The 20,797-nt window shown below is 42.8% G+C and overlaps 1 protein-coding gene and 1 pseudogene across 1 annotated transcript in view; both read right to left on the reverse strand.

The window, feature by feature from the left end:
- Positions 1–20,797, reverse strand: part of HADHB (hydroxyacyl-CoA dehydrogenase trifunctional multienzyme complex subunit beta) — a 52,555-nt gene that overhangs the window by 14,545 nt on the left and 17,213 nt on the right. Inside the window, exons 5-7 of the mRNA XM_006162192.3 lie at positions 12,927–12,971; positions 6,754–6,853; positions 451–538 (exon numbers count right to left, since the gene is read on the reverse strand). Of these exons, the coding sequence (XP_006162254.1) occupies positions 451–538; positions 6,754–6,853; positions 12,927–12,971 (233 nt within the window). The remainder of the gene's footprint in view (positions 1–450; positions 539–6,753; positions 6,854–12,926; positions 12,972–20,797) is intronic.
- Positions 15,542–16,307, reverse strand: LOC102500127 (60S ribosomal protein L10-like; annotated as a pseudogene).

Genomic DNA, 20,797 nt, shown 5'->3' on the forward strand with positions numbered 1-20,797 from the left:
TAGCAAAAACCTCTCAAAACAAAACAAAACAAAACAAAACAAAAAAAACCCCCACAAATGTAGAGAGCCAGCTTCATGGCCCAGTGGTTAAAGGAGTCAGATTCCACAAGGCTGACCACATGGTTTGAATACTGGACCCAGAGGTTTGAAAATCAAGCCAGGTGTGTGTGCGTGTGTGCCCAAAATCCCAACGGGATGGAGAAATGGAGGAGGAAGGATTGCGGTGTAACTAAACCCCCCCTGGGGGGGGAGTGCTTTTTCCCTCTTCATGTTTCTTTCTTTCTCTAAGGCCAGTACATGCACCCTTAAGCAAAATTAAAACAAACAAACAAACAAAAAAACACAGAGATCTGTGATAATCATTCACTCCTGTTACAACCAGTTTTTTGTGATCATGTAAAAAAAACAAAGGAAAACTAACATGTACCTTCTACTTCCACTTAAACATACCTGTGGTCATAGCCTGGTTGGAGGAGATGCAAGCCATGGTGACTGTGTGGGCGGGGGTTTTGTCAGAGAAGCCAGCTCCAAGGGCAGCCTTTGGAAAACACAAAGAGGGGTCACTTACAAAGAAAATGCATCTTATAAATGAAGCTTTCAGTATTTCTTCTCTGTGTGGTGAATTAGAAAAGGGGATCCCCATTTAACAGTCTACAGAGCAGTATTTAAAATAAAATGAAACCCATCGGGCTGGCAGGTGGCATGGTGGTTAAGGTGCTGGATTCCCATGTGGCTAACTGCAGTTCAAGTCCTAGACCTGGCAGATTGCTTTCTCACTTTCTCCTTATCTTGCTCTCTCTCTCTCTCTCTGATCAAATTAAAAAAATAATAACTCAAATTAAATAAAGAAATATTTTTTTAAAAAAATGAAGCCCGGGAACCAGCAGTTAGCGTAATGGCTATGTCGCTGGACTCCCACGTAGTCGACCGCGGTTCGTGTCCCGGACCTGGTGGCTTAAAACTCACGCCGGGTGCGTGTGCGTGCGTGCCCAAGATCCCGAGAGGAGAATGGAGGAGAAGGGATTGCGGCGTGACCATCCCCCCTGGGATTTCTCGCTTTCTGTCTCTATGTCTCTCTCTGTCTGTCTGGTGAGCGCACGCGCCCTACAGTAAAAATCTCTCCAAAAAAAAAAAATAAATAAATAAATTAAAAAAAAAAAAAATGAAGCCCATCACACAAATTAGTTTACTAATTTTTACTTAGCCATTAATCAACAGGCACTCTACGAAATTCCTGGTGGCTGGTTTCTACTGTGGCACAGAAGGCTATGACACTCTCCTCTCAACTCATTTCTTTTTTTAAAAAAAATTTATTTAAGTTTACTTATTTATTCATTTATTTGACTAGAGAGAGATACACACACAGAGAGAGAGAGAGAGAGAGAGAGAGAAAGCAAGCCACCAGGTCCAGGACTTGAACTGTGGTCAGCCATGTGGGAGTGTCCAGTGCCTTAACCACCACGCCACCTGCTGGTCCCTCAACGAATTTCTTACTAGTGCTTTATTCAGGGACTTCAAGAATATCAACATATAATTTGATTTAAACTTGTATAAAATTTCAAATATACTTAAAGTAAACATGTTAAACACAGATGATGGAATGGGGAAATGTACAAAGGGATAGAATCCTCCTGATCTGTGTCCCTGCAGTAATAAAACTAACACAGCAAACATCATCAAACATGAAAACATAAAATAAGGTGCGTGCACTCACCAGAGAGAAAGTAAGAAATCACTCCCCGGAGCAAGCTGCTAGGTCCAGGACTCGAACTGTAGCTGGCTATGTGGTAGTCCAGTGCCCTTAACCACCATGCCACCTGCCCCCCCACCCCTCAGCATGATATTTTTTTTTTGGAGAGGTTTTTGCTATAGGGCACATGCGCTTGCCAGAAAGAGAGAGACAGACAGAGAGAGAGAAAGTGAGAAATCACCCCCCGGGGGGATGGCCATGCCGCAATCCCTTCTCCTCCATTCTCCTCTTGGGATCTTGGGCACACACGCACATGTGCCCAGAGTGACTTTAAGCCACTGGATTCGGGACTCGACCCATGGTCAACTATATGGGAGTCCAGCGACACAACCATTACACCAACTGCTGGTTCCCCCCCCAGCATGATTTTTAAGCCACTGGGTCTGGGACTTGAAATGCAGTCGGCCATATGGGAGTCCAGTGCCCTAACTACATGCCATCTGTTGGCCCCTGAAAATGTTTCTAAAGAGTTGATCATTCATACAGAGTTCCCGCCCTGCCCACTTCAGGCCCATCTCTCCTCATTGATAGTGTCTCTCACCAACCACTTGATACTTCAGACAGTATTCTACAGGAGCAATGAAAAGTGGAATTGGAAAACTTGCCAAATACACAGAAGCTCAAGTGGATGAAAGCGACCTTGGAGGACTGCTTGAGTCACAAGTGAGCCTCTTGACAAATAAGGGTCAGACCAGCCTACGAGCAGAAAGGAGAAAACTTGCTCAGATGGTAACACTCAGGAGACTCAAAAGAGAGTACTCTGTGATTTCAGAGCCTTTGGAAGAACAGAGGTCCTCCAATGTCTCACAAAATTGGGATTCTGTGATAGCACAGTAAAAGGCAAACGTGAGGGGCCAGCAGATGGCATGGTAGTTGGGATGCTAGACTCACACGGCTGACTTCAGCTCGAGTCCCAGCCCTGGTGGTTTATGTTCTCACTTTCCCTCTCTATCTCTGGTGAGTACATATGCCCTATAGTATATTAAGATAATAATAATAAATAAAATAAAATACTTAAAAAAAGAGCAAACATGAAATGAGGACATCAATAATTTTATTGGGTAATTATGCTGCCAAAAAACCACCAATGCCTGGGGCCGGCAGGTGGCGTGGTGGATAGGGGCACTGGACTCCCACATGGCCAACCAACCACGGTTCAAGTCTCGGACCTGGTGGCTTGCTTTCTCACTTCCTCTCTCTCTGATCAAAACTGGAAAATAATAATGATAATAATAATAAATAAAGTTAAGTAAAATAATTCTTTAAAAAAAAAAAAACACCAATGCCTGCCTCCACTTTTGTTTACATAAAGAATTACTGAACTAGAATGATAAAACGGTTCTTTCCTAAAATTTAACTTTCTCTTTAAAAGTAAAGCTGTAGTGGCCACGCCTCAGTGGGTCAGGCGGGAGCACACAGCCTGCAGTGGTAGAAGCCACACTGAACTGTGGGTTTGGATCCGAAGGTGACCTAAAACCCGTGGGGACTGTTGCTGTGGACCCAGACTGGCTGGAGAATTGGGGGAAGGGCGTCACGGCATGAGAAAGCCCTGTCGGGGTGTCTGTCTGTCTCTTTCTCACAATCAAAGAAATAAATGAAAAAAAAAAAAAGAAAGTTAAAGTAAAGCTCCTAATGTGGGGCAGCACATGGCATGGTAGTTAAGGTACTGGATTCCTACATAGCTGACTGGGTTCAAATCCTGGACCTGGCAGCTTAAAAATCACACCAGTGTATGTGTGTGCATGCCCAAACTCCCAAGAGGAGAATGGAGGAGAAGGAACTGCAGCATGGCCAACCCCCATGGGGGTGGTTTCTCACTTTCCCTCTCTCCGTCTTTCTCTGTCTCTCTCCACTAAGGGCAGATGCCCTATGGCAAAAATCTTAAAAAAAAAAAAAAAAAACACACAAAGCTCCCGATTCTACCTAGTCCCCCCTCATTCACTATTTACTATGAAATTCTGGATCCTATTACAAAGGAATTCATTTTTGTTGACCATTTTCTAAAACTGTTCATAATTATTCTCACAATATGAACTATCCTCTGATTTGGTAAAGCCAATGTTTCCACAAGTCTAAATAGATTCAGTGTTTCTTAACTGACTTTGACCTTCACACTTGTACTATTTTTCAACTATTTACCATAATCGATAGAAACAGTAAAGTGTTACGCTGTGTACATGCCCCGGGCTCTCATTCTGGTCTTTCCAGGTAGCCTGATTGGACTTTGCAGAGAACCCCTGCCTGGCAACTCCGTTATCAGCCTCTCAACTTTCACCAATCCACAGGAAGTGGGAGGCGAGTCTTTAGGGCCAGAGGAGAGCTCCCCAGTGGGGCAAGTGTGAGGGGCACTCAGGTCGCAGGGTGGCCTGATCCTCGTGAGAGCCTGTCTAGCTCATGTTACCCTTGGCCCCAGTTGACTCTCAGGACTGAAGGAGCTTTTAAATAGACGTGGTTGGGGTGACCTCTGTCCATATGCTTCTATTTAAAGTATGAATAGCTCTCAAAGCACTAAGGGGAAAGAAGGAAGATGTCGCTGAGTTAAGTTGAAGAGCAGAAAAATACCCGAGTCCTTTCAGTGCTCATGGGAACACTGGAAGCCTCATAGGATTTCATGTTCACATTATAATACAGACCATAGGTCCTAAAGAAGTTCTTCAGCTGAAAATTACATTTACTTTTAGCTAACACACAACTGCAAAATTACATTCTTGGGGTCAAACAGTGGCGCAGGGTAAAATGCAATGCTCTGCAAGGCTGACCTACACGGGAGGGGCCGGTTTTCCACCCGGAGATCTTCGTAAGCACCCATGCATGCTCGTGATGTGGGGCTCACTGATGCTGGGGAGATGGCTGTGTCGAGATCCGGTTGAGGGTTCCTGCCCCTCTGTCTGTCTCTCTCTCAATCATGGTAGAAACTAATAAATAAACCTTAAAAAAGTGGCCTTCTCATAACATATATCCCTCAACTCGACCTCCCCTGAGACTACTGCAAAAATAACATGGAGCACAGCATAACTGATAAGCCTAGGGCGGGACGGGAGAGTCTACCTTACGTCAATCAGTAAGCTGAGATCCCTGTATGAATGTAAAATTTCCAGAAAAAATTTCAGAGTAAAATGTTATGGTGAGGGGTGGGCTGATAGCAAGTGGCGCATGGTTAAAGGCACTGGATTCCCACAAGGCTGACTGTAGTTCAAGTCCTGGACCTGGCGGCTTGCTTTCTTGCTTTCCCTTTCTCTCTCTCTCTGGTCAAATTAAAAAATAATAACAACAAATAGAATTAAATAAATAATTCTTAAAAACAAAACAACAAAAACAACATTATGGCGAGCCAACCAGTGGCACAGTGGTTAAGGCAGCTGAATCTCACATGATTGACAGCACAGTGCAAGTCCCAGACCTGGAAGTTTGAAAACCACACCAGGTACATGTCCATGTATGCCCAAGGTGCTGAGAGGAAGGAGAAACGGAGGAGGGGATTACAGCACAGCTGCACAACCATTCCCCATGGGGAGAGGCTTTCTCACTTTCTCTATCTCCTATGAGCCCACATGCCCTCTGGCAAAATTTTTTAAAAATATGTAAAAAAAACAGGAAATGAAAAACATGATGGCTTTAGTTTTAAAGGACAGAAATACAGGGAAAATATAGTCTTAATATTTATTTGTTTGTTTATTGTGATTTTAAAGCCGTCAGGTCCAGGACATGAACTGTGGTCAGTTATGTGGGAATTGACCACCTCAACCACCATGCTACCTGCTGGCCCCAATATTTACTTTTTAAGTGCTCTTTAAAAAGTCACTTTGTTATTTCTAGAATATAAAAACTGAAACTATATCATGAACAGTTTGACATATTCATGAAATTGCTACATTTGACACAGTCAGAAATGTGAAGGTCCAGGGGGAAAAAAAAAATCTCAGGAGGTGGGGAAAAAACCCTTTGTATTCTAATTCTTCATTGCCCTAACAACACACAGCTGATATCTGTGAACTGCAGAAACGCCAGGCCTTCAGCGGTTGGAACCTTCATGATGGCTAAAGGCGAAGCAGAACGACTACTACAGTCCTGCCGCTCCGCGCTTCTCTCTGGCTGACAGTGAAGGGCGTTACTACCCTCGCGACCTGACTGAACACGACCATACGGACAGCACAGGCCAGAAACAAGGAAAATGCTTAGCACGCACATGGAAATGGACATGGAGCCAACTTTATCCAAGTAATCACTTTCAAATTAAAGCAAGCTCAGGCGCGTTTGGACTCTACACTGTGAAACGCCTGAAGAACAAGTCACAGAAGTGCCAAGGCTTGTCATTAACTAGGTTGCCCAATAAATACGACATGGATCTACGCCAACTGGGGTAAAAGTAAACCCCTGTGAATCAGTACTAAAACCTGCCCTACGTGCCGCCTAGTCAATAGGAACAAATGAGTGAGCAAGGCTCCCTCCAACGGACAGCAGCTTCAAAATTAGTTCTTGGCAAAATGCTGACATTTAAAAATAAGTCAAAGTCTTAGGGGTCAACAGGTGGCACTGAGATTAAGGAACTGGATCTCCCTTGGCCGACTGCATGGTTCAAGTCCCAGACCCGGTGGCTTAGAAATCATGCCAGCCATTTGACGTCCATGTCCAAAATCCCAAGAGGAGAATGGAGAAGAAAAAGCAAAATGGACATCATCCCTAGAGGGGTGATTTCTCTCTCTCCCCTGGCAAGTGCATATGCCATATGGCAAAAACCATACCAAGACAAAAAACAAAAAAGGAAAGAGCGAGCTAGATCCCATGTGGCTGACGGCACAGTCCAAGTCCCAGACCCCATGGTTGGCAAACACCCTGGATATATGTGTGTGTGCCTAAAATCCTAAAAGAAAGGAGAAATGCAAGAGCAGGAATTGTGGTATGATCAAAGCCCCATTGGAGGTGCTGTCTCTCTCTCTCTCTGGTGAGTGCACATGTCCCCTGGCAAATTAAAAACAAAAAAAAGAAAAAGTTTGTTTACTCACCTCTCTTGCCACATTGCTTGTTTTCACTTCCTGAATAACTGTGCCAAAGACAATATAATCAACAACTTCCTTTGGGACATTGGTCCGATGCAATAAACCCCTAAAAGCAGAAATCCGTTTGGTTCTTAATTAGTAATGAGAAGCTACAGAGAAAAAAATAATTTGGAAGGCAGGCCTCACAGCCTAGTGGTTAAGGGAGACATAATCCACATGGCCAACCACTGTGTGAGTCCCGGCCCCGGTGACTTGGGAAATACGCTGGACACATGTCTGTGTGCCCCAAATCCCGACAGGATGGGAAATAGAGGAGGTCATAACCCACTGGGGGATGCTTTCTCCCTCTCTTCCCCTCTCTCTGTCTCTCTCTAGTGAGCACATGAGCCTTTTGGCAATTAAAAAAATTAGAACAGAACAGAATATAATAAAAATCAGAACAGAATAAAACAGGTAAGTAAACATTAATATTAGTTAAGGTCAGTAGAAACCAAAGTTTTCAACAAAAAGAGTAACATACATGGGGCCAGCACGTGGCGTGTTGGTTAAGGCAGTTGGACTCCCACATGGCTGACTGCTGTTTGAGTCCCAGACCTGGCAGCTTGGAAATCACACCAGGCACCCAGGAAGAGAATGGAGGAGAAGGGATTACAGCGTGGCCAGCCCCTGGGGATGGTTTTTCACTTTCCTTTCACAATCTGTCTCTTCCCAGAAAGCATACATTCCCTAAGGCAAAATCCTTAAAAAAAAGAGTAACATAAAATCAAAGAGATGAAGTAAAACCCTGGGTATGTTACATTTGAAATTTCAATATAAACAGTATTGAAATAACATATATTACTCTGCCCATGGATAGAAACTAGAAAAATAACATCCCAGTGGGAACAAGCATACCGTGAACTCAGACTTGGTTTCTAAATGCCATTTCCCATTAAAACGACAGCAGTTTTTTGGTTATTGTTTTGTTTTTTTTTTCAATTTTCAAAAGGGCAATTGCAGTCACTGGAGACAGGGAGATAACAGGAGAGGGCGGAAGTGAGAGAGCACCGCCCACAGGGGATTGGTCACACTGCAATCCCTCCTCCATTTCTCCCCCCTTTTGAGATTTTGGGCAGGTATGCACATGCACCCACAGTGACTGTCAAGCCACGAGGTCTGGAACTCAACTGTGCAGCCGGCTATGTAGTGTCCAATGCCCTAACCACTTTGCCACAGTTGGTCCAAGGACAAAAGCTTTTGTTGGTTAGTTGGGGTTTTTTTGGCTTTGTTTTGAGAGGTTTTTGCTATAGGGCATGTGTGCTTGCCAGAAAGACAGAGAGAGACAGAGAGAAAGAGAGAAATCATCCCCCAGTGGGGATGGCCATGCTGCAATCCCTTCTCCTCCTTTCTCCCCTCGGGATCTTGGGCACGCACACACACATGCCTGGCGTGAGTTTAAGCCACCAAGTCTGGGACTCAAACCGCAGTTAACTACATGGGAGTCCAGCAACATAGCCGTTACACCAACTGCTGGTCCCTGTTTTGTTTTTTTTTTAAAGAGTTATTTATTTAATTTATTCATTCATTTATTTCAATTTGACCAAAGAAAGACAGACAGAGAGAAGGAAAGTGAGAAAGCAAGCCGCCAGGTCTGGCACTGAAACTGTGGTCAGCCATGTGGCAGTGTCCAGCGCCTCAACCACCATGCCACCTGCTGAGCCCAACAAGAGTTTTTTAAAGAACTGACTGACACCAGGTCTGAGGCAAAGTACAAAGTAGAGCTTATTTATCTTTTGTTTTTCTCTCCCCAAATTAAGGAAGCATTCGAAGTTGAATGGGACTGTATCAAAAACAAAAACACAACCATACATACTTGTCAAAACTCATCAAACTATACTCTTAAAATCTGTCTAGTTGGGGCCAGCAGGTGGCATGGTGGTTAAGGCGCTGACTTCCATATGGCCAACCACAGTTTGAGTCTGAGACCCAGTGACTTGAAAATTATGCCAAGTGTGTATGCATACCCAAAATCCCAAGAGCTGAATGGAAGAGAAAAAACTGTGGCAAGGCCATCCCTCTGAGGGATGATGATTTCCCTCTCTCTGTCTGTCTCTCTGGTGAGTGTACTTACCCTATGGCAAAAACCTAAAAATAAAATAAAATCTGTGTAGTTTACTGAATACAAATTATACCTCAAAAAATATCATACCAAAAAAACAAAAGGATACGAGGATCAACCTGAAGGAATTCCCACAGATAAAATGTGGGAAAAGCTGAGCTTCTAAAATAGTCCTGACTAAACGTGGCTATAAGATAAAACATTCCTAAATCTTCAACATCAATTTAAAAAGAAAAGGAAAGCTGTTCTTTATAGAAAACATGAGAGAATTTTAAAAATCATAAATTTGTCATCTCCAATTTCATAACTGATTCACTTATTAAAGTTATCAATAGTTGCTAAAAACCACTGGGTAAGAGGTTGTCAGGACACAAGTATTTACATGGTGCCAAGACATCCCGCAGGGATTATTTACTAGTCGCCCAGGGGAAAAGTGTACCTTTATAATAAAAGATCTGGCAGTCTGACCACCGCGACAAGGGATTAGGTTTGCCCCCCCCCCACGTGCCTGTTCATGTGACGTGAGACTCCGTTTTACCCACAAAGCGTTCTTAACAAAAAGTGTTTAATCTCTGGACCTAACTTCCACTAAACAGGGAATTCAGGCAGGAGAGTTATTAAAAGAAGAAATCCTCATGAAGAAACATCCAGGATGTGAGACATCTATGGGACAGCTGGCCTGAGCGTATGTCTTTTCAAGTCAAATCAAATCTAATAATCAAATCCATTTGTGATGTGGACCTGGATGGAATCCTGGTCTGAAAAAATCTTGTTTTTTACACGTTCTCAGAACAACTGAGAATGAACTAGATATTACAAGTTATCACAGAATCATTGTTACTATCTTAGTTACGGTAATGGCCATTGTGGTTAATAGGTAGGATCCCTCTAGAGATATAAATGCCGACATACATAGGGCTGAAAAGTCATGTATCTGCAGCTTTCCGCAAACAGCACAATCCACACAGACATACAGGAAATTAAGGGAAGTCATGAAAATCATTTAGTACAGGTGGGGGATATTGGGTGGTCACCATATTATTATTTCAATGTTATTATACATTTGACAATTTTCTTTTTTTAAAGTACTTTTTAGAACTATACATTTAATTTTATTAATTATTATTATTATTCAATTTGACCAGAGAGAGACAGTGAGAGAGAGAGAGAAAGAGGAGGGGAGTGAGAAAGCAAACTGCCAGGTCTGGGACTTGAACTGTGGTCAGCCATGTGAGAGTCCAGTGCCTCAACCATCAAGCCACGCCCCATTTTACATTTTTTAAAATCAAAAGTTAAGAAAAAACATGCAAGCTTACAGTCTGGGATCACAACATCATCACTTTCAGAGAGAGGTAAAGAAGCAGAATTTGGGGGAAAAAATCTTTTTTTTTTTTTTTTGAATATTCTGAGTTTAAGGAATCTAAAAAGCCAAATTTAGAGATTTGGTAGTCACCAACAAAAAAATCAAAAAATAAGTAGGGTTTTTTTTTTTAAGAATTATTTTATTTAACTTTATTTATTTATTTACTTATTTATTTTAATTTGACCAGACAGAGAGAGACTGAGAGAGCAAGAGAGAAAGTGAGAAAGCAAGCTGCCAGGTCCGGGACTCAAACTACAGTTGGCCATGTGGGAGTCTCCAGTGCCCTTAACTAAGCCACCTGCTGGCCCCCAAGTAGGCGAAATTTTAAAATATTTTTTTAGAGAGATTTTTGCCATGGGGAGCACGCCATTGCTGGAGCGACAGAGAGAAAGAAAGCGAGAAATTACCTGTCCAACACCCCCCCCAGGAAGGGGGGCGGTCATGCCACAATCCCTTCTCCTCCATTCTCCTCTCAGGATCCTGGACACGCACGCATACATGCCCAGTGTGAGTTTTAAGCCACTGGGTCTGAGACTTGAACCACATTAAACAATGTGGGGTTCCGGATCTTGGGCACGCATGCACACGCGCCCAGCATGAGTTTAAGCCACTGGGACCAGGATTCAAACCGCGGTCAACTACATGGGAATTCAGCAACATAGCCATCACGCTAACTGCTGGTCCCCCAAGTAGGTGAAATTTTTAAGAGAAAGCATGCGTAGAGAAAAATGCAAATCTGTAAGAACTGAACTTGCAAAATACCTTTAAAAAAGAGAAAGAGGAAGAGAGCTAGTTTTGTTTTGTTGAGGGGTTATAGCCATAGGGTGCATGTGCTCACCAGAGAGAGACAGACAAAGACAGAGGGAGAGAAAGTGAGAAATCAGCGCCCAAGGGAATGGCCATGCTGCAATCCCATCTCTTCCATCTTCCTCCTGGGATCTTGGGCATGCAAGCACACATGCCCAACGTGATTTTCAAAAAAAAAGTCGTGCCCTCAACGGCAGCCAGCCATGTGGGAGTCCAGTGACGTTAACTGCTACACTATCTGCTGGTCCCTCTCACTTTTTCTTGAAAGTCTAACAAAAAGAGGAGAAACTTGGGGACTGGCAGGTAGCATGGTGGTTAAGGAGCTGGATTTCCACATGGTCCAAAGTGGTCTGAGTCCCAGACCTGGCAGCTTGTTTTCTCTCTCTCTGGTCAAACTGAAGAATAATAAATAAAATTGAATGCATAATTCTTTTTAAAAATTACAAAAAAAAAGGAGAAATTGAACCACATTAAGAATGGGCAGGGACCAGCAGGTGGCATGGCTGGCAAAGTGCTGGACACTCCCACATGGCTGACCACGGTTTGAGTCCTGGACCTGGTGGCTTGCTTTCTCACTTTCCTTCTCTTTGTGTGTGTCTCTCTCTCATCAAATTAAAATAAATGACTGAATAAAAATAAAATAAAATAAAATAAAGAATGGGCATAAAGGATGGGCCAGTAGGGCGTACGACGTTAAGGCAGCTGGATCCTACATGGCTAATTACACAGTTCTAATCACAGCCTCACCACCCAAAAAACATGTCAGACACGTCTCTTTCTCTGGCAATGAATATGTCCTATGGCAATAAAAAAAATACTAGCAGAAAGGTCAGCTGAAGGTTTTTCTCATAATAAGAAAGAATTGTAGCTGTGGCATTGTCAACGGAAACCAACGAGATAGTGCCTTCCATGTTCTATCTGTCCTAGCGACAGCCATGCGTTCATGATTCTCACCCCATCAATCATCTTGATCTCACTGAACCAAATCTAATCTTACATTTGATTTGGCTTCGACATATAGCAGAAAGGTCAGCTGAAGGTTTTTCTCATAATAAGAAAGAATTGTAGCTGTGGCATTGTCAACGGAAACCAACGAGATAGTGCCTTCCATGTTCTATCTGTCCTAGCGACAGCCATGCGTTCATGATTCTCACCCCATCAATCATCTTGATCTCACTGAACCAAATCTAATCTTACATTTGATTTGGCTTCGACATGAATTATCAGAACTCTTACTAGGCTTCTCTCTAGATAAGTATCTATTAATACACAATCTGTTCCGCTACCCTTATGTAGTTCTTTAGTTCCTATCTAAGACAATCATCAAATACATGGATTGTGCTTAGGCTGATCAATCTAGCCTGTGGCCGGGCAGGGCACTCACTAATGAATACTGTCATGGTAAGACGCTGCCAAACCCGTAACATGATCACTGCCATTCATGAGTTGCTCACATTTGTGTAGTTCACACAGTTAAAATGAATTAACTTTATTTTTTCCAAACAATTGTTTTATTTCACTTTACTCATTTACCTTTTTTTTTTTTAAATTTGACCAGAGAAGGCAGAGTGAGAGAGCGAGAGAGAGAGAAAGAGAAAGCGGGAAAGTGAGAAACCAAGCTGCCAGGTCTGGAACTTGAACTGCAGTTGGCCATGTGGGAGTCCAGCGCCTTTAACTACCACGCCATCTGCCCGCCCCAAAATGTAGAATTAACTTATTAATCTTGTAAAAGCTAACCAGTGTTTTTTCCTTACCACATAAAAGCTAAGACATCCACAAACGAAAGAAAAAGGAAAAAGCACTAATATATCCTAGACAGGAAAATTCTATTGAACATTCTGTTTCAAGCATAAAAACTAGAGAAAGTGCCTTTAATAATGTAAGAACTGAAATGAAACTATGTTTACTTACGTAAGTGCTGCTCTGCTCAAATCATGTGGCATTAGGTCTTTATACCTTGGGAAAGAAAATAACAAATGTAAACCTAAAGCTTAGAGCTTCAATTTAAAAAAAGTCACTCCATTTGAAATACTGAGAGATCAGCTAACATCTGGTGTTGCAAATGCTCGTTTTACTATCCGAGGCAGTCGTCCGTTTCAGGTGAAGAAACAGTGTGACTTCACTCTTTGCCATCCTTAAGAACATGGCAAGCCTTAATTCCTACTGACCTTGCTAAGAATCGAACAAAAACATTGCCTAATACTCTAATGTTTAGCATGACATACCTTAGTTTTTAAAACAAAACCCCACCTTTAAGGTCTTCATTTAAATATATAGATATTATTTTATTATTATTATTATTATTATTATTATTTGACTGGAGAGAGAGAGAGAGGAAAAGTGAGAAAGCAAGTCACTAAGTCCAGGACTTGACCGATAGTCACCCATGTGGGAGTCCAGTGCCTTTAACCACCATGCCACTTGGCAACCCTCCTTTTTAAATTATTTTTTTAAAGAATCATTTAATTTTGTTTGTTTATTATTACTCTTCAATTAGATCAGAGAAAGAAAGAAGGAGAGTGAGAAAGCAAGCCACCAGGTCTGGGAATTGCACTGTGGTTGGCCATGTGGGAGTCCAGTGCCTTAATCACCACACGACTGGCCGGCCCCTTTAATTTTATTTTTAAACTACATTATTTATTTATTTTGTAATGCCCAAATGAATATAAGGAATGTATTAGAATTTTTTTTTTTAAGTTAAGTTATAGGGCATGTGCGTTCACTGGAGAGAGAGAGAGAGAAAGGGAAACTGAGAAATCACCCCCGGGGGATGGCCATGCAAATCCCTTCTCCACTCTTCCCTCAAGATTTGGGCATGCATGCACATGCTCCTGGTGTGTGTGTGTGTGTGTGTGTGTGTGTGTGTGTGTGTGTGTGTGTGTGTATGTGTGTGTTTTCTCTTGGTGTGTTTTTCAAGCCAGGTTCAGGACTAGAGCCACGCAGCTGGCTGTAATCACCATGCCATCAGCTGGCCTCACACTAGGACTTTTAAAGAAACCTTTTGTCTGGGGGACCAGTAGATGATGTAGTGGTTACATCACTGGACTCCCACATGGCTGGCCAGAGTTTGAGTCCCAGACCCAGTGGCTTGAAAATCATGCCGGGTGTGTGTGCGTGCATACCCTAGATCCCAGGAGTAGAATGGAGAAGGGAGTGTGGTGTGGCCCTCCCCCGTGGGAGGGTTATTTTTCACTTTCCTTCTCACTGTCTCTGTTTCTCCAGCTAGTGCACATGCCCTAAGACAAAAACCTCTAACAAAAAACAAAGAAACCTTTCATTTTGAAGTAATTTGAAATTTACAGAACAAGAAAGTTTCTGCATAATTTTTATCCTGCTTTGTCTAATGTAAATATTTTTGTATATATAACCATGATATACTTATTAAGAAATTGGGACCAACAGATGGCATAATGATTACGTTGCTGGACTCCCACATAGTTGATCGCAGTTCAAGCCCAGACTCAGTGGCTTAACCTCACTCTGGGCATATGTGCCCCAGACCCAGTGGCTTAACCTCACTCTGGGCATATGTGCATGCATGCCCAAAATCCCAAGAGGAGAATGGAGAAGGGATTATGGCATGGCTGCTTTCTGTCTCTCCTGCGAGTGCTTGTGCCCTATAGTAAAAACCTCTCTTAAAACTGAAAAATTAACACTGCACCCCAGCTTGGTGGCAAAAATGGTAGCAAACTCAACTCTGGGGCTAGAAGCCAATGGTCAACCATGGTTCAGATCCCTGGCCACCTGAAATCACGCTGGGAGAATGCCTGAGATCCTGATGAAAAAGCGGGCTGAAGACAAGCAACTGTAGCATGACGGGACCCCCACCAGGGGTGCTTTTCCTCTCTGTCTTGTCTTTGAGGAGTCCATGCACTTCATCATGAATAAAATAACTTGAAGAGATTAACGTTAAGGGCCAGCTGGTGGCATGGTTGTTAAGGTAGCTGGAGCCCACATAGCCAAGCTTTCTCTCCCTATGCCTCTCTCTGGTGAGCACACGCACCCAACAGCAAAAGTTTAAAAGTTAAAGTTGACGCAACACTATTCACTGAGCTACTTAAATTTACCTGTATCTCATCACTTTTTTCCCACTAATATTCTTTTTCTGTTCCAGGATATTTTGAAAATGGGTTTAGATTTTGGGGGAAGATCACAGAGGTAAATGCCCATCCACTGCTCGTATGAGGGTGCCTGATATCAACATGACTCCCTACCAATGACGTGAACTTGATCGGCCAGTTCACATGGTGTCAGCCAGTTCTTCCTAGTATAAAGTTACTATTTTTCCATTTCTGAAGTTAGTTTGTTAGAAGTGGGTCACTAAATCCACCCAATACTCAGGAATAGAATTAAGCTCTACTTCCTAGTGGAAAGTGTAATACGAAATTTGTGGACACATGTTAAAATCATCACAACAATTAATACATATTTTGGAAGAGAAATAGACTGAAGCTATGCAAATACTCTGATCCTTAATATTTCACTAATCTTATTTTATTCAATTTTTTTTTCCTAACCGAGTTTTTTTTTTTTTTAGGAGATCCGAAGTTAAGATTTATTGGTGACTGTGATGAAGAAAGAGGAGCACAGTATGAACCCTGAGTCCAAGGCTCTTCACTAGTCTTAGGGGACCACGACTGGGGATGTATCTGACACCACAGCCATCAGGGATTAGGTGTTCCTCAGCCACCATGCCTTCAAATTCATCAGCATTAAACTTGATAAAGCCCCACTTCTTTGAGCTGTGGATCTTCTGCCGACCAGGGTTGAACTTGACCCTGCGGAGGGCCTCAATTACATGTTCCTTGTTCTGCAGCTTGGTGCGGATGAACATGATAATCTGGCCAATGTGGACTTTAGCTACAGTGCCCTGGGGCTTCCCAAAAGCACCCCTTGTACCTGTGGGGAGCCTGTCAGCTCCAGCACAGGACAACACCTTGTTGATGTAGATGACATGAAAAGGTTGGAGCCGCACTTGGATATGAAAGCCATCTTTGCCACAACTTGTCACCATGTCCTTGTTTAAACAAACACAGACAGGGCCTCCGACGAGAGCTGCTCATATTCATCTGATGCCATGTGGCCAGAATGGGAATTCGTCCACTTCTGCCTTCTTCTGCCCCAGGTCAAAGATGCGGATCTTGGCATCTGGGACACCTTGGCAGAAGCACGACTTTGGGTACGGCTTCTTACAATACTGGTAACACTGGGCGGGGTGGTGGCCCATGTTGACACCAACATCTTCAGTGGCGCACCGGAGGCAAAGAGACCCAACTGAGTTTTATTTGTTGTATAAATCACATAACATCTTTCAGGTGAAAAAAAAATACTAAATTTGAATAAAGATATTGCAAAATGAATTAGAGCCCAATAAAAATTAACTTTGGGGAGGGAACGTAATTCTACTCAATTAAGGCAAACATTTTTATAGACCACAGATTAGTTTATTTTTAACACCCATCATGACATGAATTCATAGGGAATAGGTTCCAGGAGCTCAGGCTCCTTTCCATTGGTTTTCACAATGTGTGCTTCTCTGGGTGGAGCAGGCTGGCACTTTAGTTGAACCCAGGTCCCTTTCTCTTTGTCTTCCTTCTTTTTCTGGTCATTTTCCTTCACACATTTTAGGAAGCTATCTCTGCTCTTAGAATGCTTAATATGCTCAATACGCACGTTAATTCTCTTCGCAAGAATCTTGCTCTTAACTTGTTTGTTCACAATGCCAACAGCATGCTGGGTAACATTGTAGACTCTGTTTTGCCATGGTAACATTTGTGGCACTCTTTTTTGAACAGTACCCATTCCCTTGATGCCTACAGTATCACCTTTCTTGTAAATTCACATGGATGTTGCCAAAGGAACAACTCCATGTTTTCTATAAGGCCTAGAGAACATGTATTGGGGGCCTCTCCTCCTTCCCTTTGTGTTCCTCATTTTCGCTAATTACTGGAAGACGGTGTATTCAATTTTTGAATTTATTTATCTCTTCTTTGAGTTAGAGATACAGAGATAAAGATAGCTAAAGAGGAAATGAGAGATAGAGCACCCCAGGCAGGGTCTGAATAACACGATCCACCCCCTGCCTGTACCAGCCCTGGATCATAGGCAAGAGTGTCCCAGTGCATTCTGGGAGTACTTGAACCAGAAACCTTCCCATGTGGGACTCCCTTGCAGAGTGTAGTGTTTTAACTGTTTTGCCACCCTTTAGTCCCTTTACTATGGTATTCTAATGGTGATTTTATTTCTTTTCCTCATTCTTTCTATATTTATGAACCAAAATTCTTGCGTAAGGAAGATTTGTCCCTTCTCTCTTCTGTATTTCTCTATTCAGCTATTTATACCAGGATAGAGCATAGATATTTATTCTAAGTTATTATCCAAAGTCACTATAATTTATTTTCTTGCTCAATTTGTTCCTGTTTTGGTGACTAGGAATTCTTCCAGATTGGTACTGTCTCTTTTGACATAATTTTTTTTTTTTTTTTCTGGAGAGGTTTTTGCTATAGGGCCCATGTGCTTGCCAGAAAGACAGAGAGAGTCAGAGAGACAGAAAGTGAGAAATCACCCTCCAGGGGGTATGGCCATGCCACAATCCCTTCTCCTCCATTATCCTCTTGGAATCTTGGGCCTGCACTCACATGCACCTGACGTGAGTTTAAGCTACCTGGTCCAGGACTCGAACCGCGGTCAACTACATGGGAGTCAAGTGACATAGCCATTATGCCAGCTGCTGGTCCCGACATAATTTTTTTAAGCACTTTATTTCTAGCCCTTCAAGATGCTATGGCTTACCCTAAATTTCCTCTGGCCCAGCCTAATTGTTCTTTTTTCTTTTTCTTTTTTTTTCTTCTTTTGCCTAATTGTTCTTCTAAGGAGCCATACCATGATTAGAGAGAAAGGTTTTTTGTTTTTTGAGAGATTTTTGCCATAGGTCACACGTGCTAGTAGGAGAGATAGAGACAAACAGAAAGTGAAAAATCACCCCCTCAAGGGGGATGGCCATGCTGCAATCCCTTCTCCTCTATTTTCCTCTTGGGATTTTGGGCACACACGCATCTGCACCTGGCATGAGTTTCCAGCTGCCGGGTCCAGGATTCAAACCACGGCTGACCATGTGGGAGTCCAATGCCTTTGCCACTATATCACCTGCTGGGCCCAAAAGGTATTTTTAAAAACAATGATTTAATTTTATTTACCATTATCATTATTTTTAAAAATTTGCTACAGGGCATGCCACCAACTCTGGGACCTGAACCACAGCTGGCCATGTGGGGCCCAGTGCCTTAACCACCATGCCCCCTGCTGGCTGTGGGAAACGTATAAACCTTATTTATTTATTTAAATGTTTTACAGAAGCTCACCACGCCATAATCCTGCTGCCACAGTCTCCCAGTTAGCTAGCTAGGATAATAGGCTCATGTTACTATGCTCAGCCTATTGAGGTGGGTCTAGGAAAATAACCTGGGCCTCCCATGCGACTCTAGCTTCATGCAGTGGCACCCTAATACTTATGCCAAGTGTCTGGGCCCACTTTTTTTTTTTTGGAGAGATTTTCACTGTAGGGCACGTGCGCTCGCCAGACAGACAGAGAGAGACATAGAGACAGAAAGCGAGAAATCACCCCCCAGGGGGGATGGTCACGTCGCAATCCCTTCTCCTCCATTCTCCTCTCGGGATCCTGGGCACACACGCACACGCGCCCAGCGTGAGTTTTAAGCCACCGGGTCCGGGACACGAACCGCGGTCGACTACGTGGGAATCCAGCGACATAGCCATTACGCTAACTGCTGGTTCCCTCTGGGCCCACTTTTGTTCTTTACATGAAAATTGCCTTACAATATTTTTTATTCTTTCTTCACCATTAACTATCACTCTGACATTACTCAAATATTTTCTTTTCTCTATACTACTAAACTGCTCATGAATTTTCTTTTTTTCCTCCGTCAGGATCATAAATTATATTAAAACACAACAAACAAAAGGAACAAAGCTACACTAATGTACTGAATATCACAAATCAAACTTCATGCATATACTACTATAAAAGAAAATGTTCAAATAGTGTAAGTACATAGTGGGGTGTTTGTATTTCTTTAACAGTTGGTGAAACAGCTGTAATCGAATTCCTACATAATATACAAACAGCCATTATGGGGAAAAAAAAAAAGGTGTTCCTAGCCAAGAACTTTATTATCTTGATAGAATTTTTTCCCATACACTGTTGTTGCTGAGTACAAGGAGGACTCCACCTCATCTTTTTCCTGCAGCTAAAGTCTTCAGGTTCTTACTCTCACTGCTGTTATGTCAGTACCACAAAGAATGATGGAAACACTGTTAAATGGGTACTGTATCGATAAAACAAGTAAATGAGGAAACTTCACCACCTTACTTTAGCATTACTTTCTAAACCATGTTTTTGTTTTTTTTTTAAATTTTATTATTATTTTTTTTGGAAAGGTTTTTCCTATAAGGTGCGTGTGCTCGCCAGATAGACAGAGAGAGACAGAGAGATAGAAAGCAAGAAATCACCTCCCAGGGGTGATGGCCACGCCGCAATCCCTTCTCCTCCCTTCTCCTCTCGGGATCTTGGGCACGCACGCACACGCGCCTGGCATGAGTTTAAGCCACCGGGTCTGGGACACGAACCACGGTCGACTACGTGGGAGTCCAGCGACATAGCCATTACGCTAACTGCTGGTCCCTGTTTTTTTTGAGAGAGATTTTTACTATAGGGCCTAAACCATGTTTTCAAATGAACATTTGTGGTTATCTTTCATGAATGATAGTATGTTATATACAATGCTCTGAGGCTTGCTTTTAACACTTAACATAGCTTCAAGATCTTAGGTCTTTCATTAATACATAATAGGCTTGTCTATTTATTTATTTTGGGGAGAGGTTTTTTTCCTATAGAGTGCATGCACTCACCAGAAAGACAGATACAGACAGAGAGACAGAAAGCAAGAAATCACCCCCTGGGGGGATGGCCACACCGCAATCCCTTCTCCTCCATTCTCTTCTCGGGATCTTTGATATGTATGCACACACACCCGGTATGAGTTTAAGCTACTGGGTCCGGGATTCAAACCGTGGTTTACTAGGAGTCCAGCAACATAGCCATTATGCCAACTGCTGGTCCCTAGGCTTGTTATTTTTGAGAGGTACCTAACATTCTCCAGCACTTTTTTTTCTAATTATTTTATTTAACATTTATTTATTTACATATGTATGCACACACACCCGGTATGAGTTTAAGCTACTGGGTCCGGGATTCAAACCGTGGTTTACTAGGAGTCCAGCAACATAGCCATTATGCCAACTGCTGGTCCCTAGGCTTGTTATTTTTGAGAGGTACCTAACATTCTCCAGCACTTTTTTTTCTAATTATTTTATTTAACATTTATTTATTTACTTATTTATTTATTTACATTTGACTAGAGAAAGAGAGCGAGAGATTCGGTGGGGGGGGGTGGCGGGGAGGGGTAAGAAAGCAAGCCACCAGGCTCAGGACTTGAACTGCAGTCAGCCATGTGGGAGTCCAGCACCCTTAACCATCACACTGCCTGCAGGCCCTCTCTGGCACTTTTAAAAATTAGTGACTGTGGGCCCAGCAGTTGGTGTAATGGCTATGTCACTAGACTCCCATGTAGTCAACCGCGGTTCAATTCCTGGACCCAGTGGCTTACACTCACACTGGGCACGTGTGCGTGCATGCCCAAGATCCCAAGAGGAGAATGGAGGAGAAGGGATTGCAGCATGGACATCCCCCCTGGGGGGTGATT

The sequence above is a fragment of the Tupaia chinensis genome, unplaced genomic scaffold (genome assembly GCF_000334495.1).
Source record: "Tupaia chinensis unplaced genomic scaffold, TupChi_1.0 Scaffold139757_1, whole genome shotgun sequence".
NCBI classification, from domain to species: Eukaryota; Metazoa; Chordata; class Mammalia; order Scandentia; family Tupaiidae; genus Tupaia; species Tupaia belangeri.